This window comes from Corythoichthys intestinalis, chromosome 13 (assembly GCF_030265065.1).
Source record: "Corythoichthys intestinalis isolate RoL2023-P3 chromosome 13, ASM3026506v1, whole genome shotgun sequence".
Lineage (NCBI taxonomy): Eukaryota > Metazoa > Chordata > Actinopteri > Syngnathiformes > Syngnathidae > Corythoichthys > Corythoichthys intestinalis.
In genome coordinates, this window is record NC_080407.1 from 3658343 (window position 1) to 3682763 (window position 24421).

The window sequence follows — 24421 nt, forward strand, 5'->3', positions numbered from 1 at the left end:
CGATTTGCAAAATAAAAGTTAACAAAAACAGCAATAACCCCAACTAGAGGTGGGAATCTTTGGGCACCTAACGATTCGATTACGATTCAGAGACTCCGATTCGATTATAAATCGATTATTGATGCCCCCGTTTTTTTTTTTTTTTTTAATAATGTTTTGTATATTTGTTCCAAAATTGTTCAAAAATCCTCTCAGACAAAATAAACCAAACTACTATTTTGGTATCAAGTTACCGGTTAAAAACAGTAAATAAAATACTCAAGTCCCCATTCTGTATCAACAGCTTTAAACTACATTCAATTAATTTAATGTTGTGAATCAACCGTTAGTCGTTAAAATTGCGACCGTTAGTCCATAATTTCCCTCATGTCTACTTCCGACATGTGAAAGTTTTAAAATTGTTTCATCATTTAAAGATAGATTCAAGTCAAGATTTTGCCGATTTAGGGGTATTTCAGATAAAAAGTAATTAGGTTCTCTACAACAGAGCCTTCTAGAGAAGTCTACTGCTTTAAGATGGCGCCTGTTTACTAGCGTGGGAAAGTCTGTCATTGCACATCTAGTCTAGATATATGTGATATCTACCATAGCCCTATGTTGCCGTATGTTTGTAGCAACTAGCAACTGGACGCTGTTTGTAGCGGCTGACGGCCGCAGTCAGGTATTATTGTTTCTTTTTAACTAGCGGCGTTAGCTGCACATAATATTTACTCTCGGTCCGTTCCTCAGTGCGTCCCGAAGACCGCGCGGACTACGTTTTATTTCCGCTTTACCTGGTATAATTCAATGATCGGAATTTGGATGTTTGTGAATCGTTCTCGAATCTTCCATGGCCGAATCGCGAATAATCTAAGAATCGGAAATTTTGCACGCCTCTAACCCCAACCTCCATCTCCTAATTTTTTATTTTCCCTCATTTCCTCACATACTAAATGCAAAATCTCAATTTTAACTATTTAAGAACTAAGGATGTATATTAACATTGAAGTTAATTTCAACATTTACTTTTTTAAAATAATAATAAAGTTATAAGAAACATACATTCAGAAAAATAAGTACAAATGACTCATATTACGCAGAGTGAAATGGAATATATTTAGAAGATCGTGCAAACAATGACTTTTTCAAATCATAAGGAAATGAATAAGTAGCCTTACATAAATGAACAAATTTAAGTCCAAAGTGCACATTGACAGCTAAGATGTTCTGAACCTCCCCATTAGAGCAAATAAAACTAAATGTGATAAATAAGCCTCCTCCCCTTTTTTTGTCGCATCAATTCAACAACCGTTTTTTTTTTTTTGCTGTTCCAGAAAACATGCACATTTGAACCAATCAGAGCTAACTATCTCTGCTGATCACATGTCAATGCCAATTGAACAGATAAATGAGTCCAGGCATTTTGCTTTGCTGCATGCATTCACACATTGACGTGACTCATCATCGTCAGATTCATAACTGCAGCAGCTGCGGAAACCTCCATGCCGTCCGTGGAATAAAATAAATGATCAATTTTGGTGCGAAACGGATTATTTTCAGAATCAAAGCACTGTGTACCGGAACAGCATTCCGACCCTGAATCTTATACCGGAACTGCGTTCCTGACCGTTCTGGCCCACTTTCACCCCTGCTAGGAGGTCATATTAGTGTTTTATGGGTGGATGTCTCAATGGCGTCTCATTGTGTGAGTCAGTTGTATGCTGCCACCAAGAGAATTGGAGCACAACCCCCCCCCCCCCCCCCAAAAAAAAACATTTTATTTGATTTTTTTTAAATGAGGGGGAAAGTGACAAAAAATAAGAATTTCCTTTTAATAATAATAAGTGTAGGAGAAGGTTTGATAAATCATAAATGTAATAATTACAGCTAGAACGTCAAATATTTTCACCAAATTTCAATAATTCATGCTCATGATGACAGGAGCAAAATTATTACACTTATAAAAGGGGTAAATTTGTCTTTGTATCTCTCTTCATGCCTTCTTGGAGCACACAGTAGCGATGGGTAGTGCCATACCGATGTCTCAGCGCATGCGTCGAGCCCACTTGGCTTTGCGTTTTCTCCCAAAGCAGGAGAAATTGTATCGCGTAGGCCAGACATGTCCAAACTCCGGCCTGGGGGCCAAATGCGGCCCGTGGTCAAATTTCATCCGGCCCCAGCCTCTGTCATAAAATCAATAACGTCTGGCCTGCACACAGACTTAATAAATTGGTCAGCAGTAGAGGTGTGCAAAATTTCCGATTCTTAGATTATTCGCGATTCGGCCGTGGAAGATTCGAGAACGATTCACAAACATCCAAATTCCGATTATTGAAATATGCGAAGTAAAGCGGAAGTACAACACAGGCAGCGCGCCGCGCGGTCTTCGGGACGCAATGAGGACCGAAGCTAGAGTAGCTAAACATCATGCTTCTCATTACCTGGCCCCTCGGGTAAAGCCAATGCTCAACTCACGGCTCTAGCTCAACTCAGGGCACGAGATAAAAAAAAAAAAACACAACAACATACCTGACTGCTGCCGAAAAGCTGCTGCAAAGTACATCCACATAATGTTTCGGTAGATATCATTTATATAGGACTAGATGCAATATAGATTCGTTAGCGTTTGCAGCACATCTACAAAAAGCTAGATGCGGTGTTAGTAAACGGCCGCCATCTTAATGCAGTACACTTCCCTGCAAGGCTGTTGTAGCAAACCTTCCAAGCGAACCTAATTAACTTGTTATCTAAAATACTCCTAAATCGGTAAAATATTGACTTGAATCTATCTTTAAAATAGTTTTAAAACTTTCACATGACGAAAGTAGACAAAAGGGAAATTACGGAATAACGGGAGCAATTTTAACAACTTTAACGGTTGATTCACAACATTAAATTAATAGAATGTAGTTTAAAGCTGCTGATACAGAATGGGGAATGGAGTTTTTTTATTTAATGTTATTTTTGTATATTTGTTTACTGCTATATGTTAACTTGATACTGAAATAGTGGTTTGGTTTAGCCTGAGAGTATTTTTGAACAATTTTGGAACTAATGTACAAAACATTTTGGGAAAAAAAAAAAAAAGGAGGGAGATGCATCAATAATCGTTTTATAATCGAATCGGAGCCTCTGAATCGTAATCGAATCGTTAGGTGCCAAAAGATTCCCAGCTCTAGTCAGCAGTACTACTACCAGCATATGAGGTAGCTTACACAATAAATGCTGCTCCTCATTTACCCACTAAAAAGCAACATTACCTCGTGTGACCTTTTACTCCCAATTTTCTAAAATGGCGACAATCAACAAAGAAAAGAAAGTTGACTGTGACGGCAGACATTTCAAGGATAGGTGGAAATTGGACTATTTCTTCACTAAAATACGCAACAGCTGTGCCTGATTTGAGAGACAGTCGCTGTTTTTAAAGAGTTCAATATATGGCGATTTTACCAAACAAGACACGCTGACACGCACGACAAGATTACAGGGAAGATACGTAGAGAGAAATTGAAGCAACTTGAAGCTAGTTTATTGTTACAGCAGCAGTGTTTCGCAAGAGCCCAGAGTCGAAAGCTTAGCCACAAAGGCTAGTTGCGAGATTGTTGAAATTATTAATTAAAAAATAATAATAAAGCAAATGTGACACACATAATGGCTCGCCAAAATTTGCTTAAATATATTGTTCAACATAAAGGATGTCAGCCAAGGTCGCCCCCCCCCCACATGTTTACCACACCAAATCTGGCCCCCTTTGCAAAAGGTTTGGACACCCTTGGCGTAGGCAAAATTACCCGCAGCCTAAATCATTACAGATTCTCATTTTTCTGACTCAAATTTTGTGATGGCAAATTAAAACCTATTGTCTTCAACACAAGTACAGAGGCAATACCACATCACAACAATTTTCCTCTGACTTTATTATTCATATTGAAAGATTTTATTTTAAAAAAATATATCAGCCATTCATTTAGAATGCATTAAGATAAGAACAATACAATGGTTTTAGTCATTTTATAGGTCAGGGACTTAGTTTGTCAGTAAACAATGTCGCTTGCAAAAATATTAAGATCCATCAGATGTCCCCGTTAGGCAATAGAGTGACAAAGCAGCGACATATATCTGCGCATTGCGGCGAAATGCCGAGCCCCATCAATAAAGGATATTATTTTATCTTATTTAATCAAGATTAAGACAAGATTTTTATTATTATTCCACTTACCCAACAGAATTTTCTTTCTATGAATACCTATTGGAGTTCATTTATAGACAGCAATGGAGGCTCGAATATGACAGCTGAGCTGTCATTTTCCTCAGAACACGGCTGAAAAAAAGCACACAATCACTAAAACATGATTAAATACATCAAAAATGTTGACTATAAAACATTGGTGTACTCACCAGAAGGTTAATTTTGTTCTTTCTTTAGCTTTTTGTACAAACATTTGCTGTTGAAGCATGAACATGTCATTCTTCGTTGAACCTAATTGGGTTTCTGCCTTAATGCTGCCTTCTTGTGGCGAGGAAGGCCAATTGTAAAATGGTTCATGTTTGTTTTGTGTTTTTTTTCCCCCCGAGATAAAAATCATTAACGCATTCATTGGCTGTTAATTTAGTGTTGATTATAACTCTTTCAGTGCCATTGGTGATGATAGACGTCCAATTATTGGCTCTAAATTGAAACTAGTCACTAGTAAACGTCAAATAAATACTATTCATTGTAATTAATCGCAATTCAAACCATCGATAAAATATGCCATATTTTTCTGTAAATTATTGTTGGAATGGGAAGATAAGACACAAGACGGATATAAACATTCAACATACGGTACATAAGTACTGTATTTGTTTATTATAACAATAAATCAACTTTCTCTAAGAGCGATCCATGGATAGAAAAACTTGTAGTTCTTAAAAGATAAATGTTAGTACAATTTATAGAAATTTTATATTTAAACCCCTCTTAATGTTTTCGTTTTATTAAAATTTGTAAAATTTTCAATCAAAAAATAAATTAGTAGCTCGCCATTGTTGATGTCAATAATTACACCATGCTCACTTCCCAAACCCATAAAATCATTTGGACCCAAGCGCCAGCAGAGGGCGCCAAACAACAAAAAACAAGTAACAAGCGGACATTACACTGCTGTCATTTTAATGTTTGAGCAGGGCATGTGCGTCAATTGCGTCAAATATTGTAACGTGATTAATTTAAAAAATTAATTACCGCCCGTTAACGCGATAATTTTGACAGCCCTAATAAATACAGTTCTCGTCCAAATATCTTCGCCCCCATTCCACATCGTCGCTGTTCTTGTAGTCGTCGTGCCGTCAGAGCTAATCGGGCTCCTCTTCACACGGCTTTCGTCAAAGGGCTAGAATCCCTCCCACGTGGAGGAAAATGGCGGGGTGACGCAAAAAAATGTATATTTGCGGCACGGGCGAGGAACGGAAAATATCGCCAGATTGTACGGAGCAATTTCAAAGTGCCTTAGACACGAATGACAAAATCGAAATTGCTCTTTGTGTGCTTGGGTGTTTCAGCTCTGATCTTCAGCTGCTTTAATTTAAGCTGCGCAACATAACTGAGAGATTCCAAAATGGCTTCCAAAGACTCACCTGAACAAACGTGACATTTCACACACATTTTATAATCAGTGTACAAAGTGTGCCGTTTCAAAGTGTACAGAAACCGTGTGTTAACTGGTTTATTTGTTGTTGTTTTTTTTTTTATTTGAACAAAATTTGTGTGGGCATGATTTGCAATGTTGAGCGGGTAGATGCCAAAAGTGGACACACACAAAAAAAAAAAAACGTTTGGCCATGCCACCAGCTTTGCTAGGTGTTTTTGTGTGTGACTTGTGGAAAAAAAAAAAAAAAGTTTGCTTTGTAAATACAAAAATATATCTATATAAACTATATGTTAGGATTGAATATGTACATACGTGTGTTTCATAGCTACCCGAATGCCCCCCTTTTATTCCCCTTCTTGAACCGCCCCTTGTACAGTTAACATGGTTGATTTTTCATGCATCTTAGTGGTTAAAAATTGTGCCATATTCTTTCAGGATGGAAATAAAAATGTTAAAAAAAATCTTTTATTCCTTTATTTTGCATTCTGGGAAAATGAAGGAAGGGGGGTTTGTGTTGGGTAGATGTTAACACAGATTAATAGGATTAAAAAATAATAGGGTAAATTGAGGTAACAACAAATAAAAAGCAGCAAAATGATAACATATTCCAGTGGATTGATCCTTATTAAGTGATTAATTCTAACATCTTTCTTTCTAGATAACGCTAATTATAAACACTACGGGTCTTATTTGCACGGGCGTTCTCCCGCTACAGCCTACGGGATATAGTAGACTCCGCCCTCCTCTTGCGTGTGTCTTCCTCTTCCTCCTTATCAGTCCGTTTGGCCACGCTCTCGCTTCTTGCCTTCTTTCTTCTGTTTCTTGGCATCTGCAGGACCAAGAAAAGGAACGTTTAAAAGTCATGATGTGATGACATGCTCCGCTCTGAACCAAAATGGCAGGCTTACTTTTGGACATGGTCACTGAAGATTTTTTACTACTAATTACTTACCTACCAAGTTTTCTGTAGTTAAATAAAACCTGCTTCAGGCGCTGATTTTTACAAGTGGCAAGTCTCGAGAAATGACCTCTAAAGTGACACTAAACATGGCAAGCTACCACTTCATTTTCAGGCAGGCTTTTTTGAGCCTTTTTTTCGGGTCTATTCATGTTAAATGTACGTACAAACCAAGTTTCATGTTGCTGTGTAAAACCAGCTTTGGGGACTGACTTTTTTTTAAGATAAGTGGCAAGTCTTTAGAAATGACCTCTAAAATGACACCATTCCAAACCAACATGGCAAACTACCAGTGTATTTTCAGGCATGCCTTCTTGAGACTTTTTTGTGGGTCTACTCGTGATAGAAATGCTTACCAAGTTTCATGCTGCTGAGTGAAACCAGCTTCGGGGGCTGAATTTTTTTTAAAAACACAAGTGGCAAATGTCTAGAAATGACCTCTAAAATGACATTATTTCAAACCAACATGGCAAACTACCAGTGTATTTTCAGGCATGCCTTCTTGAGACTTTTTTGTGGGTCTACTCGTGATAGAAATGCTGACCAAGTTTCATGCTGCTGAGTGAAACCAGCTTCGGGGGCTGAATTTTTTTTTTTTTAAGACAAGTGGCAAGTCTCTAGAAATGACCTCTAAAATGACACCATTCCAAACCAACATGGCAAACTACCAGTGTATTTTCAGGCATGCCTTCTTGAGACTTTTTTGTGGGTCTACTCGTGATTGAAATGCTTACCAAGTTTCATGCTGCTGAGTGAAACCAGCTTCGGGGGCTGAATTTTTTTTTTTTTTAAAACACAAGTGGCAAATGTCTAGAAATGACCTCTAAAATGACATTATTTCAAACCAACATGGCAAACTACCAGTGTATTTTCAGGCATGCCTTCTTGAGACTTTTTTGTGGGTCTACTCCTGATAGAAATGCTGACCAAGTTTCATGCTGCTGAGTGAAACCAGCTTCGGGGGCTGAATTCTTTTTTTTAAGACAAGTGGCAAGTCTCTGGAAATGACCTCTAAAATGACACCATTCCAAACCAACATGGCAAACTACCAGTGTATTTACAGGCATGCCTTCTTGAGACTTTTTTGTTGGTCTACTCGTGATTGAAATGCTTACCAAGTTTCATGCTGCTGAGTGAAACCAGCTTCGGGGGCTGAATTTTTTTTAAAAACACAAGTGGCAAATGTCTAGAAATTACCTCTAAAATGACATTATTTCAAACCAACATGGCAGACTACCAGTGTATTTTCAGGCATGCCTTCTTCAGACTTTTTTGTGGGTCTACTCATGATAGACATGCCTACCGAGTTTCATGTTGCTCAGTGAAACCAGCATTGGGGGCTGATTTTTTTTTTTTTTCCCTAAAAAAACACAAGTGGCAAGTCTCGAGAAATGACCTCTAAAATGACATTATTTCAAACCAACATGGCAAACTACCAGTGTATTTTCAGGCATGCCTTCTTGAGACTTTTTTGTGGGTCTACTCGTGATAGACATACCAACAGTTTCATGATGCTGAGAGAAACCAGCTTCGGGGGCTGAATTTTCAAATCCTTTGGTTCAGATCAGACACGACCGTATGGAGTTTTTTGACGAGCCATCAAACTTTTCCACCCACACGCAATAACGAAACCTCAAACCATTCGCAATTTAGCATCGTTCATCCGTCTAGTGTATGCGGTTCCAATTTAAAAGCAATCAGACAAAATCTCGAGAATGAGTTGCTCTTTGAAGTTACCCCTGGAAATGGCGCTAAAATGTCTACTTCAAAGCGGTGTCTCCAAATGTATACATTCAAAGGGTGTTTGAGTGGCAGCTGCGTGTGCATCAGTTCTAATGAAAGCCAGCAGAAATGGGCTGACGCACACACACGTCCGCAGAGACACACAAGGCGGGTTGACAGTGGCGGGCGTGCCGCAGAAGCGGCAATCTTGGGCTGAGATGTGATTTTCCGTGTCTGCCAGTTGGGAGATAAGCCCCCCCGAGAAACAGAGGGGTTACCACGGGAGACGGGATGGCGATGGGGGCGGAGGCTGCGCAGGGGATGGAAGAGATACAGTGGGCCTCCGGCAGACGGATCAGAGGGCCTAGGCGTGGAAAAAAAGCAAACAAAAACAGAAATGTTTAACCTCCACCGGGAAGCCGTGTTTGCAATTCCAGAACAGGCGCGGGGACGGGACTGACGGGGATTATGGGAGCCGTCCAGAGAATCCGTGGATCGAAGATCAAGCTCATCTTTCTGGAGATACCATCCAGCCTGGGCACTAGCTCAGAAATAACACCGTTCTTTTTTGTTTTTTCTTTGAAAATTCAGTTCCCAAAGGTCGTTTCACTTCACCTGAAACTTGGTAGGCATGTCAATCACGGGCAGATCCATAAAAAGTCTCAAGAATCCATCCCTGAAAATGCATTCCATTGACAACACTGGCCAAAAAATGGAAAATTCTTAGATAGTGGGATTTTATACAGATTATTCATACATTTACCCAGTATCAGTCTAGCTTTTCGGCCCTTTGGATAGTTGTATACATTTTTCTGTATCATTAACATTAGCTTGTGATAGTTGACTGGTTTTCACATATTAGAGCACTTTGGCAGCGGTACAGTACAGCATATAGTGGGGCAAATAAGTATTTAGTCAACCACCAATTGTGCAAGTTCTCCTACTTGAAAAGATTAGAGAGGCCTGTAATTGTCAACATGGGTAAATCTCAACCTTGAGAGACAATGTGGAAAACAAAACCAGAAAATCACATTGTTTGATTTTTAAACAATTTATTTCCAAATTAGAGTGGAAAATAAGTATTTGGTCACCTACAAACAAGCAAGATTTCTGGCTGTCAAAGAGGTCTGACTTCTTCTAACAAGGTCCAACGAGGTGACAATCGTTACCTGTATTAATAGAACCTGTTTTAACTCATTATCAGTATAAAAGACACCTGTCCACAATCTCAGTCAGTCACACTCCAAACTCCACTATGGCCAAGACCAAAGAGCTGTCGTAGAACACCAGAGACAAAATTGTAGACCTGCACCTGGCAAGGAAGACTGAATCTGCAATACGTAAAACGCTTGGTGTAAAGAAACCAACTGTGGGAGCAATTATTAGAAAATGGAAGACATACAAGACCACTGATAATCTGCCTCAATCTGGGCCTCCATGCAAGATCTCACCCAGTGGCGTCACAATGATAACAAGAACGGTGAGCAAAAATCCCAGAACCACACGTGGGGACCTAGTTAATCACCTGCAGAGAGCTGGGACCACAGTACCAAAGGCTACTATCAGTAACACAATGCACCGCCAGGAACTCAAATCCTGCACTGCCACACATGTCCGCCTGCTGAAGCCAGAACACGTCCAGCCCCGTCTGCGTCCGCTAGAGAGCATTTGGATGATCCAGAAGAGGACTGGGAGAATGTGTTATGGTCAGATGAAACCAAAATAGAACTTTTTGGTAGAAACACCGGTTCTTGTGTTTGGAGGAGAAAGAATACTGAATTGCATGCGAAGAACACCATACCCACTGTGAAGCATGGGGGTGGAAACATCATGCTGTGGGGCTGTTTTTCTGCATAGGGACCAGGACGACTGATCTGTGTAAAGGAAAGAATGAATGGGGCCATGTATCGATAGATTTTTGAGTGAAAATCTTCTTCCATCAGCAAGGGCATTGAAGATGAGATGTGGCTGGGTCTTACAGCATGACAACCATCCCAAACACACAGCCAGGGCAACAAAGGAGTGGCTTCGTAAGAAGCATTTCAAGGTCCTGGAGTGGCCTAGCCAGTCTCCATATCTCAACCCCATAGAAAATCTGTGGAGGGAGTTGAAAGTCCGTGTTGCCCAACGACAGACCCAAAACATCACTGCTCTAGAGGAGATCTGCATGGAGGAATGGTCCAAAATACCATCAACAGTGTGTGAAAAGCTTGTGAAGAGTTACATAACACGTTTGGCCTCCCTTATTGCCAACAAAGGGTACATAACAAAGTATTGAGATGAACTTTAGGTATTGACGAAATACTTATTTTCCACCATGATTTGCAAATAAATTCTTTAAAAATCAAACAATGTGATTTTCTGGGTTTTTTTTCCACATTCTGTCTGTCATGGTCGAGGTTTAACCATGTTGGCAATTACAAGCCTCTCTAATATTTTCAAGTGGGAGAACTTGCACATTTAGTGGTTGACTAAATACTTATTTGCCCCACTGTATGTCACATTGTCCCGATTGTTGGTGTCTTCTGTCTTTTGCTGTCTAATACATGGCATAACAGGTATTATTTTGCTCCATATTGTCACTTTTAGGCTATTTTTAAGTGCCACTTACAGTTACTGTGTGGTCATTCTAAAACCAGTTCATTTTTCGTGCAACTCTGGTCCACCACCATCATTTTCATTTTTAGGGTAGATAGCGAAACTCAACTTACTGTATTTTTCTGTCGCCAAACAGTCTCTGCGGCATTATAAATATGGGCAAATAAATTCAGTTTTTCGGATTTTTCTACCGGCTGCAAAAAAAGACGGCTCAGGCACATCGGTGCCCTCGGGAATGGAGTATTTGCTTCCCCTGCGAGGGAAAATGCAGATTGAAAGGTACGCCTGTGAAACGCAGAAAGCCAGCCAGCCTCTAATAAACAAAGCTCTCAGGGTTTGTAATAAACAGAGCTGGGAGATGGATGGACGGCCATTACCACAAATGTTGTTTGTCACACAAAATGAAACAGCAGACAGACCATTTGCGCTTAAATCACACGGACTCATGTGTACTTTGCGACATAATAAGCCCCTTCGTATTTGGCCGCATGGGAAAACCTCTAGAGGCGGTACGCGACCAGCGCTGGCATTAGCCGTTACAATAGTAGAAATGTTGTTGATCTGTTTCCTTAATTTCAGAGTTGTAAGTGGTATCATGCAAAGATACTGTGCAGTTAATATGAACACAGTTGGGTCATTTTTTCGAGTTAATTACAGCTTAAAAATTAATTAATCGTAATTAATCGCAATTCAAACCATCTATAAAATATGCCATATTTTTCTGTAAATTATTGTTGGAATGGAAAGATAAGACACAAGATGGATATATACATTCAACATACGGTACATAAGGACTGTATTTGTTTATTATAACAATAAATCAACAAGATGGCTTTAACATTATTAACATTCTGTTAAAGCAATCCATGGATAGAAAGACTTGTAGTTCTTAAAAGATAAATGTTAGTACAAGTTACAGAAATTTTATATTAAAAACCCCTCTTACTGTTTTCGTTTTAATAAAATTTGTAAAATTTTCAATCAAAAAATAAACTAGTAGCCCGCCATTGTTGGCGTCAATAATTACTTACACAATGCTCATGGGTGCTGAAGCCTATAAAATCAGTCGCACCCAAACGCCAGCAGAGGGTGGCAAAACTCCATAAAACACAGTTAACAAGTGGGCATTTCACTTTACTGTCATTTAAATCTGTCTGAGCGGGGCATGTGCGTTAATTGCGTCAAATATTTTAACGTGATTAATAATTTTGTCAGCCCTAATAAAAATCTATTAATGTTTGGGTGATTTTAGTTAAAGCAGACACTGTTTTTTACATCTGTGTGATTTTGACAAAGATCCGATCACATTTGATGGTGATTTTATGCAGAAATGTGAGAAATTCCAAAAGGTACAGATACTTTTTCATACCACTGTATTTGTGAAATTGGAGATTCCCCATCAAGTATCCAAAGTCATTTTAGCAACTATTGTGCTAGAAAAGCTAGGCTGAGGGCTAACTTTAGTTCTGTAAGGCTCTGTTAGTGTCTAATCTGTGATGTACAACTGACAACCTATATAAAAATGACCCAGTTCATTATTTTTAAGCAGATCTGGTTCATATATCGCTGTGAACATCAGCCAATGAGTAAAGCGTGCGTGAAAATTCCCATATTAACATAAGATGTTGGTACAAGTGTCAAAAATGAAACGCACCCCGCTTCACACTAGTGTGCCTCAAATGTGTTTCTGTGTCCTTCCAGCTTGTTATGTTCTCCCAATCACATTTGAGCTAATCGAATTCCTCCGGCTTAGCTGAGCGGTCATTAAAGGGAATTGAATTGGATGCGGGAGCGCCGCTGTCGTCGCCGCTGCCTGCTGTTTGCGCCGCATTACGGCAAACGATATGCGCTGCGACAAGAGGACGCCGTTGCCTTTAATTTAACAAATCAACATGACGATAAAGTTAATGACAAAGTCCACAAAAAGGAGGATTTTTTTCTATGTTCCCTGCTTCGAGACGGAGGTATTTTTGACTCCCTGTCTGAAATAAACATGAGGGGATTTACGGATTCAATTTAGTCACAAATGAAAATATCAAATCCTAATCAAGCAAATGTAATGAACCGACTAGGAAGCTCGTAATGTGTGTGTGCGAGGAGAAAGAGAATAAACAGACTGCTTTTGAATACTAGTTTATGATTCAAAACGTGTGCTTTGCGTCATGAGGGTATTTGAGTGTTATAAACTCAGATTTGTGACATGAACAGTGTTGGGAATAACGCCGTTACATAACGGCGTTATTTTTTTCAGTTACGGGGTAATCTACTGAAGGGAAAAGGTACCGTTCTTGCACACACCATATTGTTTGCATTTGTCTAACACATTCATCTAACTATAGGTTAGGCAGACTTCACTCAGTGCCCTTGACACAGTAAAGTTAATCACCATATCGGGGCTCCTGAGGGGGAAAAGGAAAAATGGTACCATTTCTCGTAGGCACCGTTTAACTGTTTGCATTACTCTTACACACGTAATATAATTAACCAGGGAATAGTATCATTTCTCAAGTTTACTGTAGGACTGCACCTAATATAAAATAAATAGCACACCATAGTTTAATGAAAAGCAGCATAGATACACATCTTATCATAGAAGCCCAACATATGCGTCACGAGCAAGATTGACGCACCAAAACTTGCAAATCAGTTCTGCAAGGACAAAGCGCTCTTTGCCCTAAAACAAGTAGAGCCAGCCCGGATAACAAAGTTGATAGCGGGCGCTTGTGACGTCAAGACCAGCGTCGGTCGCTGTGGCAACCACATCCCATCCACGCATAAACCTAAACAGCCCGAAACCGGCCAGAGAGGGATGATCCCAAAGCAACGCCCGGACACACCTTCGGCCGGCCCACGGACTTAAAAAACATTGGACACTGAGATAAGACAGATTTTGCTGCTCGGAAACATGTAGCCTTGTTTTGGATCCAGAATTGTCCCTTCGTCATCTGTTTTTGCCTTGTTTTTGACCATTGTCGACGAATAAATTGTCAACCTGCTTCCGGCGAGTCTTTTTCAAACTTTTGGAACATGGAGTCAGTACAAAGGGTTAAAATCAGAGATGAGTTCCGCCTTCCCGGTTGGCGCTCGCCTAGGCAGCATCGGCAGAGCGGCACTTTATTCAGCTGTTGCTGTTTCCGTGCGGCTTGTCTGGGGAGGCGAATTTCAACACAAATTTTTTCCGCTGTTACAACGCCGTTACCGTTACTGACGGTCAAAAGCGGTGCGTTACTTACTTTGAATAAATTGAAGAAACTACCAGCCATAGTGAGTCTACTCTGCTCTGTTTATTTGTTATCCAAGACTTGGGGTGCGTTCAGGTTCGAGAATCGCGCACGTGTTTTGTTTTGTGCTTTTTCTTAGCAAAGATATACCACACAGGACATGCTGGCACTGTTTCTTTAATAGCACATATAACTTCAACATTAACACAAACGTATGGCTCTCGGCAGGCCGTGTCTTTAACTCACTCCTGGTTCATGTGAGCAAAACAATATTGGCGCCGTGTGCACTTTAGGGTGCCTTGGATAATTCTGTATCAGAATATTACAGCACGTACTTCTTATGACTCCAGGCTGTTTATCCCTGCATATTCAATTAGACAATCCTTTCCAAAGCTTGCTAACATTTCTGTTTTTGCTACATCTGAATGCTAGCCTCGTTCCCATCCCCCACTGTCAGCCAGCAAGAATGCTGCTTCCATCTTGAGGAAGGCAGACGCTTTGAGGGTGACGGGAGGAGTAGGGGGACGAGGCTACCTGAATGCATCACCTGGATAGATGCGATGGAAGTGATTGTGATTGGCTGAGGGTTAGAGTCATGTGTCATGGTAAGCCAATCAGAGCAGGTGTTTTCACACACAAACCGGAACAGCGCGTACGGCAAACATACACAAGCAAAACAGATGCAGAGGGATATGATGGCAGAGTATTCAGAGGAAAATTTTGTCCTTTACGAGGTGGAGATATAAACACTATTTCAAGTCAAAATACTTGAAGTACAGTAGGCTATGTCTACTTGACAAGTTGTCTCAGGTTGTGAGAGTGAGATTTAATTGATTAAATTTTCATTATATTGTTTACCGTTTATTTTTGTTGCACTTCAAGTGAAGGATAAATCTGTTGCTGGTGAGGTGCAATAAACATTACAAGATTCTATAACACAACTACCTGTCTGTTCTTCTCTATTCAACTGACTCGAATACTACTCAGAAAATTTCAAATTCTTTGACATACAACAACTTCTTTTTAAAGTAACGGAAATAATTACTTCCCCTGGTAACTAGTTACTTTTCCTATAGAGTAATTCAGTTACTAACTCAGTTACTTTTTGGAAGAAGTAGTGAGTAACTATAACTAATTACTTTTTTAAAGTAACGTGCCCAACACTGGACATGAAACTACTTGAGATTTATCACCTGACAGAATACAGTAATAAAAACATTCGAAAAATCAGGGCGACTTCCTGTTTTCATTCTTCTTCTTTATGCAAATCATTTTGTGTTCGCCCCTTCAGACCTCTCATACTTGCGCCGGCCCGCAAACACGCCAGAGCGCGTCCGTGTCATATGCCGGGGCGCGATAAGGCTGCCGTCAATTTGGCAGCGGCCGCCGCGTGGTGTTTGCGGGTCAATTACGTCCTCGTTTGCAGAGCTAACAAAAGGCCGTGACTCACTCCTGGCCGGCCTGCCGCCTCGCAGTCAAATATTCCACGCGCTGTTTGACATTCTGCCGTCAGGATTTGATTCCTCCCGCAGTGGGTGGGAGTTTGAAGCTAACAGCGTGTGATTACGTTTGAATAGTGAGTTAACCTCCTCACCTCGCCTTTAACGCCGTCGCGTCAAGCCCGCACTTAAGTAGGTGGATATACAGTACTGGAGCGAGGCAGGCCCTGAGATTCTAAAGGCGCAATCACATCTCAGAACACGATAGATAATTAAAGCCCATTCATTGTTGTGCTGGAAAAAAAAAACGGCAAAACGAAAATAATGCTTACAGAGATGAGAGAAAAAGGTCTAACAGTGCTTCTTGCATGAATGGTATTGTATTTGAATTGCATGGTACCGTTACAGATGGAATTGTATTGGATTGCACTCCAACTGGAGTGGATCGTATTGATTCAGAATTGTAGGTGTGGTATTGTATTCTGTAATATGAGTGAATTATATTAGAGTGTATGTTATTTCTGTTTTTGCATCAGAATTAACTCAAAAGCCACCATTGACAATAGACGTCCAATCCATTTCGACTGGGAACAAAATGTGATCTAAAGTCCAGTGAGATGAGATAGAAATGAGATGAATGAGATGATGAGATGAAATAGCGATCTGAAATAAACGCAAAAACTGAAAAACAGTTTTGAGGAACTGATATACAGTGGGGCAAACAAGTATTTAGTCAACCATTAATTGTGCAAGTTCTCCCACTTAAAAATATTAGAGAGGCCTGTAATTGTCAATATGGATAAACCTCAACCATGAGGGACAGAATGTGAAAAAAAAAACAGAAAATCGCATTGTTTGATTTTTAAAGAATTTATTAACAAATCATGGTGGAAAATAAGTATTTGGTCAATACCTAAAGTTCACCTCAATACTTTGTTATGTACCCTTTGTTGGCTATAACGGAGGCCAAATGTTTTCTGTAACTCTTCACAAGCTTTTCACACACTGTTGCTGGTATTTTGGCCCATTCCTCCATGCAGATCTCCTCTAGAGCAGTGATGTTTTGGGACAAGAGCCTGTGTTTTTACCAAATAGTTCTATTTTGGTTTCATCTGACCATAACACATTCTCCTAGTCCTCTTCTGGATCATCCAAATGCTCTCTAGCGAACATAATTTTTTTTTTTTTTTATTATTGACACAGCCATGTTGTGTTGAAGAAACGTGTATATATATATATACATATATATATACATATAATGTATATACACATATATACACACACACACACACACATATATATATATATATATTTTTTTTAATTGACACGGCCATGTTGTGTTGAAGAAACGTATGCGGCGATCCGTTGCCGACCATTACATTACGTGACGTCACCATTTTGTTTCGGTAATACTTCACTCTGATCAGCCGAATGATTTCGTCTGTGTTAAATTCTGCTTTTTTCACTCTTAATAAAGCACAGAATTTAGTTTCTTGAACTCATTTGAGTCAACGTTTATTGCAGCTCCGCAACTCGGACCATAACAAACGTAACAACACAGACTTCCTGTGTGTGTCTGTCAACTATATCTGTCCCTCGGGAAACTCAAACCCAAACAACAATAGTTCCTATTGTTACTGTCGTGTCGACAGCGATGAGCTCTCTCGGATTTCCGACTTACATTCTCACTTTCATTTTACCGTATCAATCCATGGAGGAAACATTTATTCATCATGATGAAACGAACAAGTTATACAGCAGCCTTTAAAAGAAAAGTCACATCTGTTTTGTTTTCTCCTAGATTCTGGAAAGTTCAAGAAGTTATCAGATCATATTATTACCGTGCATATTGTCAGTTTACGGTAATGTTTTGAACTACCAGTGTGCTATGCTTGTGCTGTGTTTCACCGGTCAGTAAAATTTCTGTATCTGTACACCAGCTCTGTTTTCTTGTATTCTTCTATTTATTGTTGCTAAAATTAGGGTGCGCGTTATACACGGGTACAATAATTTTCCCTAGATTTTACAAGTAAATTTGGGGTTCGGGTTATACACGGGTGCCCCTTATATTCGGGAAATTACGGTAGTTTTATTAATGGCCCGTCCCCAGCAAAATGTGTTCATGCAGGTTATGCTGTAAAATCGTCCTGACCAACAATGAGACCAAACCTACGCCCTTGCAAATAACAAATGTATGGAGAACTAAACTAAACTAAAAGGATCGCTGACAGTCCTCACAGTCAAAATGTACTCGACCTCTACCGCTCAATCGCTCTTAAACTTAAACCACACCGATTCAAATATTGATCATTGAAACGAAAATGTGTCATAATTGCTTTCCCGTGTACGCAGCCACTCATTGACATGCAGTAAGCAAGCGGGTGTTTGGTTGGTGTCGGTGAGGTTCGGTTCTTTTAGCAGACAGCGCAATAGACAGTCTTACTGTGTCTACGCGAGGCGCGGACGTGTCCATCCATAATTCATACGCTGTCTTCCAAGCAGGACTTAGGTACGAGAAAACCGCTCGCTCTTCACTGAGGCCGGCGCTGACACCTTTATTTATTTAAGGGTACGGTGTTATCGAGTCTATTTGAAAAACAGCCTAATTGCCGTAATAAAAACGGCACGTCGAGGCGGTCGGAATCTCAAGTGCAGAATGTGTGGCGGTGAGGAGAGGGGGAGCGGAGGGGCGACAGTTGTCAGCGTACTCCCAAAACACTGGAGGAACGCTGTCATGGTGTGAAACACTGTGCAAGTGTCTTTCTCGAAACAAGAGCGGGGAAGGGAAGTTGCAAATATCCGAGGTGCTTGTAGAAGAGCTTCCGCACTCGACATCCTGGCAACAAACTTGGACCTTGCGGCACATTTTCACTGCAGGAATTTCAAATGCGTCGTGCTCAAGGTTCACGTTCATAAATATTCAAATATAAACAGTTCTTAAACATGCATATTTTGTCCTTTATTTTGAATATAAGTGAGTTGTCGGTTTTTGGAATATAGAATTCAGTCAATCTTTTGAGTACTACTAGAGCAGACATGTCCAAAGTCCGGCTCGGGTAGCCAAATGCAGCCCCTGGTCAAATTTCATCCGGCCCCCAGCCTCTGTCATAAAATCAATAACGTCTGGCCCCCACACAGACTTCATAAACTGGTCAGCAGTACTGCTACCAGCATTTGAAGTATCTTACACACTAAATGCTGCTCCTCATTTACCCACGAAAAGGCAGCAGCACTCTAAGCAACATTACACCGTGTGACCCTTTGCTCCCAATTTTCTAAAATGGTGACAATCAACAAAAAAGAGATAGGATCAAGGATAGGTGGAAATTGGACTTAGTTCTTCACTAAAATACGCAACTGTCTGCCTTATTTGCAAAGAGAGTCGCTGTTTTTAAAGAGTTCAATGTGAGGCGATATTACTAAACAAGACACGCTGACATGTACGACAAGATTACAGGCAAGATACGTAGCGAGAAACTGAAGCAACTTGAAGCTAGTTTAATTTCACAGCAGCAGTATTTCACAAGAGCCCGAGTCGAAAGAGAACGCCACAAAGGCTAGTTGCGAGATTGTTGGAATTATTAATAAAAAATAATAAGAAGAAGAATAAAGCAAATGTGACGCACAGAATGGCTTGCTAAAATTTGCTTAAATATATTGCTCTACATAAAAGACGTCAGCCAAGGTCGGCCCCCCACATTTTTACCACACCAAATCTGGCCCCCTTTGCAAAACGTTTGGACACCCCTGTACTAGAGTGAGCCTGGTGGCACTCGTGCCACACTTTGAGAACCACTGAACTAGGGTTGACATTTAGATCCAAGTGAAGCCATCAGGAGCAATCGATGATAGTTTGTTGCAGTGCATAGGATATGGAGTACCGTAATGGCCCAAATATAAGACGGTGTTTTTTGCATTGAAATAAGACTGAAAAAGTGGGTGTCGTCTTATACTCGCGGTCTAGACATTATACCCATTCACGACGCTAGATGGCGCCACATATCATTGAAGCGATGTTTTTTCAGATCTCAGCTTTTTAGTTTAACCAGTTTGCATTATTTTATTGCAAGGTTTTTCCTTATTCAGATTTGTTTCAAGACTAAAGTTAGACCTCACTTTGATGGTTAAAGCAGTTATTGCAATTTTGTTGTTTTATCACAATAGATTGGTTTATTTACATTTCAAAAACCAGAAGCCATTCATTTACAAATATGACTGCACTTCAGTTTACATATCTAAATGTTCAGATATTAAGATTTGAATGAGGCAAAAATAATATGCTTTTTCTCTCAAATAATAATAATATATTGTTATAATCATTTTAGGGCTGTCAAAATTATCGCGTTAACGGGCGGTAATTAATTTTTTGAATTAATCACGTTAAAATATTTGACGCAATTAAAGCACATGCCCCGCTGAAACAGATTAAAATGACAGCAGTGTAATGTCAGCTTGTTACTTGTTTATTGTTGTTTGGCGCCCTCTGCTGGCGCTTGGGTCCAAATGATTTTATGGGTTTGGGGAGTGAGCATGGTGTAATTATTGACATCAACAATGGCGAGCTACTAGTTTATTTTTTGATTGAAAATTTTACAAATTTTAATAAAACAAAAATATTAAGAGGGGTTTTAATATAAAATTTCTATACTTGTACTAACATTTATCTTTTAAGAACTACAAGTTTTTCTATCCATGGATCGCTTTAAGAGAATGTTAATAATGTTAATGCCATCTTGTAGATTTTTTGTTATAATAAACAAATACAGTACTTATGTACCGTATGTTGAATGTATATATCCGTCTTATCTTTCCATTCCGACAATAATTTACAGAAAAATATGGCATATTTTATAAATGGTTTGAATTGCGATTAATTACAATTAATTAATTTTTAAGCTGTAAATAACTCGATTAAAAATTTTAATAGTTTGACAGCCTTACATCATTTGTTTCAGATGTACTGTAATTATTTTCTGTATAAAAATTATTTTTGGTGTTCAAAAAGTCTTTTTTCAAACTTGAGTCTTGAAAAAGAGGGGGGGGTCGTCTTATAATCAAGGCCGTCTTATATTCGGGCCAATACGGTATATTGTGAATTGTTTCTGTTGTATTCTAACATATTGCATCGTATCACGTTAAAGGGCTGACCTTGCAGCTTGGCCTTGGGAATCTTCCCACAGGGCTTACTGGCCGTGACCGTGGGGGCACAGGTGGCGTCCATGAGCGCCCTCTTCAGAACGCCCGTCCTGTTCTTCTTGCCCGTGGTCAGGTCGCACTCCCCCCACGCCTGGAAGTCGTACTTGCACTCCCCTGCCAGAGAAAGCAACATCTCAGTCGCTTATTGCCGTCAAAGCGCTTCACGGTCGCTTAAAGACATCCGCTAACGGGAACAGATGGCGGCGGGTGTGCGCAATGGCATTTGCTAACAGATGAGCCCAATCAAAAGCATCCCGGCTGCTGTACGGTACTGGAAATAACATCCAGATACAATCTCGCTGGCTCAAATAACTTGCACGTATGTGCTTCGCTTTGATATAAGACGGAGGACACCTTCCATTCACCCTGGCTACGCATGCAATTTGCTCCGGGAAATGGCTGCTGTACATCCCATTTGCACGTGCTCATATGTCTCTTGCCGTCATTTTGTGAACCGAAGGGGTGAGGGAGGAAAATGGTAAAGCGGCGCTTATGAAAGACCCTCTTGTCAACGCCGACGAATTCCCAGGGTGCTCATCAAGGGGGAGGAATTGGGTGATTGTTGTAAGGAGCCCACGGGGACATCCTGAGCACTTGAAAAAGCCTTTGGTGTCTGGAGGAGGCATCTTGGGAAGCTGGCAGGAAGCCCCCGAACTGCCTTAATGCGAGCCGAGCACTCACTGGACGCGAGATTAGGGGCGATGAAAAGGGAATGACATCATACCGACAGCTGTGCTGAAAATTTGAGTTACCTCATATCGCTAGATTGGTGTTGAGTGAAGTATACAGTTACGTACAGTGAACCCTCATAAAACGAGCACCTGAGCTTACGGGTTTTTCACAATACGAGCATCGTCACGAGAGAAAATGAGTCTTATTACGCGAGCAAATTTTCACGATACGAGCGATGACTGAAATCCAGAAATGCTTATTTCTAACTTGGCGTGTTCGAGTGCCTCGCCGTAGCGCGAGGTGGCATTCGAGCCCTCTTTTTCGCTTCGTCTCCCCAAGTGTCTTGGCGTCCCATTAGGTGGCATACGAGCATGTCTCATCAACAGAATCCCCTATCAGCCCACCTGCCACTCATCCCCGTTGCCTTCTGCACTAGAATTTTGTATTGAAGTGCATCCGAATCGTTTGTGCTTACAAGTGAACATTAACCATGTCCCTCAGTTTATTTACGCCCCAGAGGTTTGTTTTGTTCACGTTCTTGTTTCTTTTCATGTTACCGTGTATGTATAGAGCCTACCCACCGACGTCATAAAACCACGTGCTCGCTGTATGGTTCCGCCCACTTGTCCGTCATTTTGTCTCTCTATTAGCATTGGTTTCAATTGATCGAGGAATTTAAAATGCATTTCATGGAAGACCCGGTGCTTTCTGATGCCGTAAACTCACTGGATGTGTTGCATAAAAGGCGTTATGTGGAAAAGCTTCGTTCTATACGGTCGCCAGATCCATATTTGATGCCTAAATCGATGATTTTTGACCGGCTGCCTTCGCCGTCTCTGCCTGACCCTGATATTTACAACTATCTTGTCCACACAAAATCAGCCTATTCTCACGAAAGTTTGAAAAACTTTAAGAGCTTGGAGGCTTATAAATGCTACGTTGCTGGTTGGGTGAAACAGGTCCTCGTACACGAAAATTCGGCAGGAATCTTGTGCTCGGAAGGTGAGTTACGAAATTTTCAATTCAAAATCTTTTGTTCTTGCTAACATCCACTGTCAAGTCTAATGTATTTCATGTCATTTGTCAATGGAGCTAGGGCTTTTAATGTTTACAGTATATGGTTTAGCGATAGCACTCACTACATACATACGTGTATGTTGTCGGCGATTAGCCTAGCAATGATCTTAATTGTGGTTGTCAGCCCAAAACCCTCTAAATATATATTAAATGCATCTTACCAGATATAAAATGACTACTACATAATCTGTGGTAATCGTTTGGAGCCCAGTTTTCTCGTCGAATTGCAGCAGCCCATCTCACTCTCTTCTCTCCGGGTCTCTCGGAATCCGGTAGAACTTCAAGTCTCTCCGTCTTCTCCGTCTATCTTCTCTGTTATTGCAACCGACCGCCACACACTCCTTCACCATTTTGATTATTAATGTTAACGAGCAGAAAAACACGTCGTAAATAGGAGGAATGTACGTAGCCGTAACAGGTCAACACGGTGTGTTGCCGGACAAGTGGGCGGCACCAGTCAGGAGAGCGGAGTTGTGACGTCACGTGGGTAGGGTCTATAGCTAAGTATGCAAGTAAGTAGTAATTGCATCTATTAGAGTTGTGCGAAATTTCCGATTCTTAGATTATTCGCGATTCGGCCGTGGAAGATTCGAGAACGATTCACAAACATCCAAATACCGATTATTGAAATATGTCAAGTAAAGCGGAAGTAAAACACACTCAGCGCGCCGCGCGGTCTTCGGGACGCAATGAGGAACGGAGCGAGAGTAGCTAAACATCATGCTTGTCATTACCCGGCCCCTCGGGTAATACCAATGCTCAACTCACGGGTCTAGCTCAACTCATGCCGCGAGATAAAAAAAACAACAACATACCTGACTGTTGTCGACAGCTGCTACAAAGTACGTCCACATAATGGTACGGTAGATATCATATTTATATAGGACTAGATGCAAAATAGACTCGGTGGCGTTAGCAGCACATGTACAGAAAGTTAGTAAACGGCCGCCATCTTAAAGCAGTAGACTTCCCTGCAAGGCTGTTGTAGCAAACCTTCCAAGCGAACCTAATTAACTTTTTATCTAAAATACTCCTAAATCGGTAAAATATTGACTTGAATCTATCTTTAAAATAGTTTTAAAACTTTCACATGTCGAAAGTAGACAAAAGGGAAATTATGGAATAACGGGAGCAATTTTAACAACTTTAACGGTTGATTGACAACATTAAATTAATTGAATGTAGTTTAAAGCTGCTGATACAGAATGGGGATTTCAGTATATTATTTATTGTCTTTAATTGTTAACTTGATACTGAAATAGTAGTTTATTTAAGCCTGTGAGGCTTTTTAATTTTTTTTTTTTGTTTTTTTTTTTGTTTTTGTTTTTTTTTTAAACAGTTTTTGTAACCAATGTACAAAACATTAAAAGCAGCTAATAGCGGGGGGTGGGGGTGGGGGGGTCATCAATAATCGATTTATAATTGAATCGTAGCCTCTAAATCTAAAAAGTTTTTTTTTTTTTAAACAATGTTCTTAACAGATAGTTCTGACATGTATTCCCAAAAAGAAATGGCTAAATATACTTATAAAGTAAATTACTAATGCATTAAAAAAATCATTAGCTCATACAAAAACTTGGCTTATGTTGGTCTTAACATGGAACAGCTGGATTCAGCCATGTGAAATGAGGCAGACTAGAGGGCAGTGTACCCACCCAAATCAATAAAACTAAAGGCAAACACTTTCAAAATAAACCATTAAAATGCCACTTTAATTAAACGAATACTCGAATCAGCAAAATTTAATTCGAATATTCTTTTTCTAATCGATGACTCGAGTTAATCGATTAATCGTTGCAGCACTAATCAGATCATTTCAAAACAGGACTGAACTGCCGTTTAGGATCAGATCATAATTGGGTGAGAGTTGGTATTGTTTAGTAATTGGATTGAATGTACGGATGTGATTGATATCGTTGGAAGACTGAA

General features: G+C 40.1%; 1 protein-coding gene across 2 annotated transcripts in view; it reads right to left on the reverse strand.

Annotated features, from left to right (window-relative positions):
• Positions 1-4530: 4530 nt before the first annotated feature.
• ptn (pleiotrophin) overlaps positions 4531-24421 on the reverse strand; it is a 38385-nt gene continuing 18494 nt past the window's right edge. For both annotated transcript variants that reach the window (XM_057854122.1, XM_057854123.1), the window contains 2 exons: positions 20696-20857; positions 4531-6438 (listed from right to left, as the gene is read on the reverse strand). In XM_057854122.1, coding sequence (XP_057710105.1) covers positions 6383-6438; positions 20696-20857 — 218 coding nt within the window. In that variant the 3' untranslated portion in view covers positions 4531-6382. The remainder of the gene's footprint in view (positions 6439-20695; positions 20858-24421) is intronic.